This window comes from Convolutriloba macropyga, chromosome 7 (assembly GCF_964194025.1).
Source record: "Convolutriloba macropyga chromosome 7, txConMacr16.3, whole genome shotgun sequence".
NCBI classification, from domain to species: Eukaryota; Metazoa; Xenacoelomorpha; order Acoela; family Convolutidae; genus Convolutriloba; species Convolutriloba macropyga.
Window position 1 is genome coordinate 35,120,223 of NC_134474.1, and position 9,026 is coordinate 35,129,248.

Genomic DNA, 9,026 nt, shown 5'->3' on the forward strand with positions numbered 1-9,026 from the left:
GTTTAATAAGTTTGAAAAAACTTTCATCAATTTATTTACAATCTTTGCAACACAAAATTTTTGTATTTTTTCTTGAGCTAGAATCCGACAAAATTGAGATTTGGATCTCTAAAATTGTAAACATTGTTTCCAAAGAGCTGGCTTTAAAAAGGCTGTAAAAAGTAACACTAAAGAGGGCCAACTTTTAAGAAAAAGAATTTTTTAAAAATGTTTCAAGAGTTTTACTAAAAATGTAAGCTAATGCATCAAATTCTTAAGATCATTTACGAAAACTGTAAGTAATAACCTGATCTTGTAGGACATACCCTTGTATCAACCCGGAGACTGGTGCCAGAGTAAATCAGCGCTTAATCAGTATAGAGACATTCTGTTTTTCAGGATGACCAGTTCTCTGTTCATGTCTCAATTTAAACGGGCCAGTCTTCATTTTTGAGTAATATTTACTGCATGAAAAATAATATGCTCAGCATAACTCCCGCCAACAAGGTTTGATTCATATGCGATTTGAACTTCCGCGACATTACTCTGCTCAGACTTATGTTTGGGATATGAGTAATTTTTCGACTGTTCAGGATAAATTTAGCCTGGGCCAACTCCATGCTCTCAATATAATCATAATGAAGAAGAACTGCACATAAAGAAGCCAAAAATGTTCTGGAGATGTTTCAGAACTGAACTTAGTTTTTACACTTTAAATGTGCTGGTTCAGCAGTGAAATGCTCTGAGACCGAAGCCCGTGAATATATACTGTTGCAAATATTACTCAAAGCGTATAAACTTCAAAATTTTGAGAGTTAAAACCATTATATTCGTTAAATTCCAATAAATTCCAATAAATTCCAATAAAAAATCGTGAAACCTACTCGCATGAATTGTAAACAAAAGAAAAAACTTAACCTTATTCGCATCTCAAAATGAGGTATTGTTTATAGAGAAGTAACGAAAAAGACACGAAGTGATTGTAATTAATTAATTTAGTAAATTTGAAAACATATTTTCAATTTACTAAGATTTTATGCAACAACTGATCCAATTTTTCATCCTATAGGTAAAAGCGAGCTGAATTCTGATCATAGCGGATCATTGTCTGGATGGTTTTGATCATGATTGATTGTGGCCTGGACGCGATTTGATCATTAAATATCACCTCAGTTGGTGTAATATTCAAACCTGGAAGTTTTCCCACTGCTTCCCGAATCCTTCTGTGCTGCTTTGTGAAATTGAAGGAGTAAAAAGCTGCCGCCAGCCATAAGAATAACGAAGCTGAAACCAACCCGAAAGCCCAAAGCACGTAATACAGCATTTCGATAACTACTACGGGTTAATTTATACCTTTAGTAGAAATTTAGTATATCTGGGTCTAACTACAATCGATTCAGGAGTGTTAGTTCAAGTTTAGAGCAAAGATTGTAGATTTGAGCAAATAGTCCGAGCAAGTATGCAATCGAGATTAAATGTGAATTTTAGGGGAGGGATTTCAATGGGATACAGGATTTCAAGTAATTTTGTTTAATTTAAATGAACAAAATAATGGATGATAATATTGATAATGTCACTAATGCATACAATTCTTTACTCGACTCTTTAACATCATCTAAAATCCTATTTTCGTGATTCGACAAATACTTTTATAAATGCTCAAAATTCCTCAGTGTGTTTACTCATTCATTGAGTGTCTGTGTCACAAATATTGTGAGCTGAATGAAGCACCCAAGATCTGACATCGACTTATTAAAGGCCGGCGTGAATCATTTGTGTCCTGCTAATGTAAAGAGCAAAAAATTTGGGTTGAGCTCAAGCTCAGTCGTTCGCTAAATTCATTTCCTCCCGGGTCGAAGAAAAAACGGAAAAATATGTAAGATAAGCGATGAAAAGTTGTTTTTTTTTTTTCACCGCAAATTTTGTACATAATTTTGCGGTGAAAGGCAGTGAAATTATGTAATTTCACCGCTAGAGTAAGCGGTGAACTTACAAAAATTCACCACAATTCACAGCTAAAATATGTAATTTCACTGCTATCACTGTTTATCTCACATAATTTGAACACTTTTCTTAAGCGGTGAAATTTTGTAATTTAACCGCTACGAGGCGATAATTATTTTCACCGCCTGACTTATGTAATTTCACCGCATTTACCGCTTCTCTTACAAAGTTTTCCGAATTCACCGCTTATCTCGCATACTTTTTGCGTTGAATGACAGTGACCCTCGACCCGGGCTTGACTATTTGTGTAGAGCGCTGTCTATCCTCGGTACTTTCATAAGTCTAAGCCTACACATGGGTCCATGTCAACTTTTTGTTGCTCAATCGATAAGTCTCAAACGTCTCAATCAATAAATGAGATCTTTTATTGTAAGTATTTTTCAATTCCTTAACACGCAGTCAAAACTGTCCTTCAATGCAATCCAGCAATCTGCTCTAAATCACATGATTTAATGGCTAACACAAACGTTTTATCACTTAATACAAAAAAATTAGTAGAAATGATATATCTTATTGAAAAAAGCTCGACGTTCCCTAATTTCTAATTTGAAAAACGTGAAAACGAGAGCCGACTGTCAGAGCAGCGTTCTTTCTCAAAAACAATTTTTTTCAAAGCATGGCTTTGTAAATTTGTTTTCTCATATGAAATCTTTTTCCGTTTAGAACTGGCTTTGAAAATTAGAAACTTGAAAATTATATTTGAAGAATTCACGAAACAGTGAAAATTGGCCACATGCTTATTAGCTAACATACATTTTTGGCTACTTATCAAGAGCATATCGCCTATTCACATTATAGATCAGCTGCTTACAAAAAAGTCCTTCTGTATTAACTACAAAGAGGATCAGTATTGTGCGTTCGCAAATAACTTTCCGACCCCGCGTAACCACATTTTTGACTTATTTGTCTGCCAAATGAGGCAGAAAAGGATTACCTTCAAAAATTCATAAATTATTCGTACACCAACATAAATAATTGGCGTAATCAATAAAAAAATCCCATTAATATCAATCTGTTTAACAAACTAAAAAAACGCCTCATCAGAAGGCCAATGATAATTGTCATCAACGAGAATTACGGAAAAGACAGACGACCAGATTAAAAACAACATGACTTAATTGCGGTAAAAACTCAATATCTAACTATTATTTTTTTGAAAAAAAATATTGAAAGACAAAGGCAAAACAGCATCAAGTGAAATTTGAATTAGAAAAAGTTATCTTGAGTTTCAATAAAAAAGATATGGAAAATCTATTTTTTGAGAAAAGGTATCAATTAGACAAAAATTTAATGTGCTTTCTTAACGTTATATCAGAGCCCAGAAAAAATTATTTAAAAGACAAAACAGCAAAGAGGACTAGGTTCTTTTTCACATGAACGAGAATAGGGACCATCTTTTTGCTGAGACCAAGCGTCAAGGTGACAGAAATAAGATGAAAAGCGGCGACGCTCAAAAGACATCTTTCTTTTTATTGAAAATATTTATGTTCAAAAGGTAGTCACATCCCAAAAATTTTCACTGACTTTCAATTAATATTATTTAGATTAACTTGTGAGATGTACAGGAAGCGAATAGGACCTGCAATTAGGGACACTAAGTCAAGAGGCTACACATTAGAACAGAATGCAGGGGGAGCTCAAAATTTGACAATTAAAAAAGCGAACGGTGTTGAAACCAAAAACGCGTGAGTTTTTCACTGAAATTACTATGTATGTTAAATGGCTTTCATCTAAAAGAAGATGTGATATTCTTAAAATAGTTTTGCTCTGAAACCATACGGATCAGTATTTAACATAAAAAAACAGAAAACAAAAATTTTCTTAGGAATGACAGCGACCCATATAAATCAAAAAACTATTGGGTTCTGAAATTTCACGAATAGACAAAAATTGGTTATGATACTGCAGCTCATCCAGGAATGCAAAAAATTTGTTTCATATTAAAGAGAAACGGCTCAAATGACAAAAAGTCAATATATCAAAAATAAATAATGTATTTTGGACAACTATCGAGTATCATTAGCGCAAAACCTTTAGCCCAAAAATGGAAGCTTGAAAAAGTTAATACCTCCTCTGAACATGATTAAAACCTCTGAATAATTAAACTGAGCCATGAGACTTCAGACAAACAACGAATGCCGGCCTTTATCAAGAATTTTTCATCGGTTCAAGAGAAAACTTTGCCGAAGCCATGAAAATAATAGATTTTAGTCCGAAAATGAAAAATTCGATCATTGCTAATTATGTGCCTAAAAAGAGTCTCTCATTGTTTGAACTTCTACCTAAACATACTTGTGTGAAATCAGCATATAAAACTCATAAAGATTTTGAAAGGAACCGTCAAAAAAGAAAACCATCACTTTTTCATTACAAAATTCAGCAATAAACCCGAAACTGGCCACTTTTATGCTTGTTATCCCAGCGCAGCTGTTGAAATTTTTCATTGCTCCATATAATTGCGTAATGAATATTTTGGCAACCGAAAATTTTTTTTGATGATTATTGATTTACATTAGCAAATGGCCGACAAAGTGCTTGTTGCATAGTCCATTCTTTGAGGACGGAACAATAGCCCTGATTTAAATAAAAATTTGGTATGCAGTTTTTATGTGTGCACTACAGGTCAATTTGAAAAAACTTGGTAAAAAGAACATATTTGGTGGCATTATGTTTCCTTACAAAAATCCTTTCTTTAGCAAAAAGCTTTAGCTAAAAAATGGAAGCCTCAGAAATTTGCAAAATGCAAAATGCTTAAAAGAAGATGTGATATTCTTAAAATAGTTTTGCCCTGAAACCATACGGATCTGTATTTAACATAAAAAAAAACAGAAAACAAAAATTTTCTTAGGAATGACAGCGACCCATGTTAATCAAAAAACTATTGGGTTCTGAAATTTCACGAATAGACAAAAATTGGTTATGATACTGCCGCTCATCCGGGAATGCAAAAAATTTGTTTCATATTATAGAGAAACGGCTCAAATGACAAAAAGTGAATATATCAAAAATAAATAATGTATTTTGGACAACTATCGAGTATCATTAGCGCAAAACTTTTAGCCCAAAAATGGAAGCTTGAAAAAGTTAATACCTCCTCTGAACATGATTCAAACCTCTGAATAATTAAACTGAGCCATGAGACTTCAGACAAACAACGAATGCCGGACTTTATCAAGAATTTTTCATCGGTTCAAGAGAAAACTTTGCCGAAGCCATGAAAATAATAGATTTTAGTCCGAAAATGAAAAATTCGATCATTGCTAATTATGTGCCTAAAAAAAGTCTCTCATTGTTTGAAATTCTACCTAAACATACTTGTGTGAAATCAGCATAAAAACTCATAAAGATTTTGAAAAGAACCATCAAAATAGAAAACCATCACTTTTTCATTGCAAAATTCAGCAATAAAGCCGAAACTGGCCACTTTTATGCTTGTTATCCCAGCGCAGCTGTTGAAAAATTTTAATTGTTCCATATAATTGCGTAATGAATATTTTGGCAACCGAAATTTTTTTTGATGATTATTGATTTACATTAGCAAATGGCCGACAAAGTTGCATAGTCCATTCTTTGAGGACGGAACAATAGCCCTGATTTAAATAAAAATTTGGTATGCCGTTTTTATGTGTGCACTACAGGTCAATTTGAAAAAACTGGGTAAAAAGAGCATATTTGGTGCCATTATGTTTCCTTACAAAAATCTTTTCTTTAGCAAAAGGCTTTAGCTAAAAAATGGAAGCCTCAGAAATTTGAAAAGTGCAAAATAGCTAAAATTTCAAAATATTGGCCGAAACTGTTACACAAGGAAGTCCTTTCAAACAACTAAGCAACACTCTTTCATCATTAAACGTAAATTCAATAAAACTTTCTTCGACAATTTTTTCATATTTTTGGCCTTATTGGTCAAAATTCCATCAAAAATTACCACAGAATGTGAACGACACAACGTAAGTTTTGCTAACGTGCACAAAAAATTAAATATACCGCTAGAAAAGATTCAGTTAAATCCTTTAAATTTCTAACTCTACGGATGACACTTTGTAATGATACTGCTCTCAACTCTGTAAATGTAATAAATGGCCAGGCGAAAAGTATTTGAACAAAAAAACCATCTGAGCATCTAGTTCGTCTCCCACTATAACGGGCTGGAACAATTATTCCGACTTCATTGAACTTATTTAGAAGTTTTTGTAGTTTTTATAATGTGTGCTTTCGCGAGTCAAGGATTTTGTCAAAAATTAAGTAAGAAATGCGCTGAAAACAGCTGAAAAAAAATTCATCTGAAAAACTTTTACACAAAACTTCCATTTGATCTGCTGTACTTTGAACATCTTTCTTACATCATTTCAGCAGTTTTCAGCATAAATGGCTATCTACTCAATCTGAGATAAATGCTTTGTTTTAAGGGCTGACAAATTTCTCAAGTACTTTGGCACATTTTGCAGCTATTTCTCAGTTGAACTCCTGTAGTTCAAGGGTGTTTACTCTTGATCCGGTGCTGCCTCTGTATGTAGAGAAGCAAAAAAAGGAAGAATGGTTTAAGAAATACCCTGAAACTGAGAAAGATGAGTCTTGAAACTGTGAAAGATAGGTACTGAAATTACTAATAACTAAATAAAAATTGAGCTGTAAGCCGCTGAAAAAATTATTATTCAGCAGAAAAATCATACTTAATACTGCGCTTAATCTGCTGATTTTTCAACATCTTCATCACAAAATTTCAGCACTTTTCAGAACAAAACGGATACTTTTGGAAGACTTATCAGCTGAATTTATTTCTGCGGCTGTCATTGCATTTGTTCTCCTATTTTCAGTTAATTCAGCACTCCTCTTACACAATTTCAGAACTCATCTCACGCATTTTCAGGGCTCTCCTTAAACAATTTGAAACAAGTTTTTCGAATTTTTTTTTGTAAAAACAGAGGCAGCACGAGAGCAAGACAAAATAGCTTTTTACTACAACAGTTCAACTAAAAAACGGTTAGAAATCCACCTGGAGACTTGAAAAAATTGGCAATTTTAAAGAAGGGCAGTTATCGCAGCTGGAAAACATAACCGTAACACTTGATTGAATGAAACCAGGTACCTTAAAAATAATTGTTTTACTTCATTTATATTTAATGAAAGTGTAACGTCTTTCAGTTGTTTTGTTTTTCATAATTATGAATGACCTTTTTGAAAAGAGAGCGCAGATTTATCACAGGTTATTGGTTCTACATAAATGGAAAAAATGAAGGACCATACAAGCAGACTACTTTGTAAGCAATACTGAGCGAAGAAAATTGGTGTATATTATGTAAGAAAGGCGTTGAATTCGCTGAATTTGAAGTTTTCACAAGTCCTAAAATTCTGTATGAAATATACTGAGGAGGTGCTGAAGTTTTGCAAGAAAAGTGTTAAAATTATGTAAAAAAAGCGCAGGCGCAGATGAGTTTGAAATATTAATAGATGCTGAAAGTATTCAGGAACAGTGCTGAAAAGCTGCTGAAATTTTGTTAGGTTGTTGGAACTATAAGAAAAGCGTTGAATCCAATTACTTTAAAGTTTTCACAAGTGCTGAAAATATGTAAGAAATGTGCTGAATTAAACAACAATTTTTTGAAAAAAAATGTGCTGATATGTGCTGAAATACTTTATTTCAACAGAATCAACAAGTATCTAACTCATCTCCCACTAGAATGGGCTGAAACAGTTAGTGCCACTCCATTCAATTTTTTTCAAAACCTTCTGTAGTTTCTATAATGTGTGGGTTCCCGGGGCAAGGGTTTTGTCAAAATTTATGTAGGAAATGCGCTGAAAACCGCTGAAAAAAATTATGATCTGATAAATTTTTGCACAATACTTCACTTAATCTGCTGTATTTTTGTCAAGTTTTTTATATCATTTCAGCAGTTTTTAGTACATATGGCTATCTACTCCATCTGAGATAAGTGCCTTCTTTTAGGGGTTGACAAATTTCTCAAGTCCTTTGGCAGGTTTCCAACTATTTTCAGTTGAACTCCTCTAGTTCGGGGCTGTTTAGTCTTGTTCTGGTGCTGCTTCTGTATGTACAGAAGCAAAAAAAATGGAAAAATGGTTTATGAAAAACGCTGAAACTGAGAAAGATGAGTGCGGAAACTGTGAAAGATAGGTACTGAAATTACTATGAGTTATATAAAAACTGCGCTGTCAGCCGCTGAAAAAATTATTTTTCAGCAGAAAAATCATACTTAATACTGCGCTTAATCTGCTGATTTTTCAACATCTTCATCACAAAATTTCAGCACTTTTCAGAACAAAACGGATACTTTTGGAAGACTTATCAGCTGAATTTATTTCTGCGGCTGTCATTGCATTTGTTCTCCTATTTTCAGTTAATTCAGCACTCCTCTTACACAATTTCAGAACTCATCTCACGCATTTTCAGGGCTCTCCTTAAACAATTTGAAACAAGTTTTTCGAATTTTTTTTTGTAAATACAGAGGCAGCACGAGAGCAAGACAAAATAGCTTTTTACTACAACAGTTCAACTAAAAAACGGTTAGAAATCCACCTAGAGACTTGAAAAAGTTGGCAATTTTAAAGAAGGGCAGTTATCGCAGCTGGAAAACATAACCGTAACACTTGATTGAATGAAACCAGGTACCTTAAAAATAATTGTTTTACTTCATTTATATTTAATGAAAGTGTAACGTCTTTCAGTTGTTTTGTTTTTCATAATTATGAATGACCTTTTTGAAAAGAGAGCGCAGATTTATCACAGGTTAATGGTTCTACATAAATGGAAAAAATGAAGGACCATACAAGCAGACTAGTTTGTAAGCAATACTGAGCGAAGAAAATTGGTGTATATTATGTAAGAAAGGCGTTGAATTCGCTGAATTTGAAGTTTTCACAAGTCCTAAAATTCTGTATGAAATATACTGAGGAGGTGCTGAAGTTTTGCAAGAAAAGTGTTAAAATTATGTAAAAAAGCGCAGGCGCAGATGAGTTTGAAATATTAATAGATGCTGAAAGTATTCAGGAACAGTGCTGAAAAGCTGCTGAAATTTTGTTAGGTTGTT

At 33.3% G+C, this 9,026-nt stretch overlaps 1 protein-coding gene across 1 annotated transcript in view; it reads right to left on the minus strand.

Annotated features, from left to right (window-relative positions):
- LOC142342814 (cytochrome P450 4V2-like) overlaps positions 1 to 1,420 on the minus strand; it is a 95,074-nt gene extending 93,654 nt beyond the window's left edge. The window contains exon 1 of the mRNA XM_075394403.1: positions 1,171 to 1,420. Coding sequence (XP_075250518.1) covers positions 1,171 to 1,303 — 133 coding nt within the window. The 5' untranslated portion in view covers positions 1,304 to 1,420. The remainder of the gene's footprint in view (positions 1 to 1,170) is intronic.
- Positions 1,421 to 9,026: the final 7,606 nt, after the last annotated feature.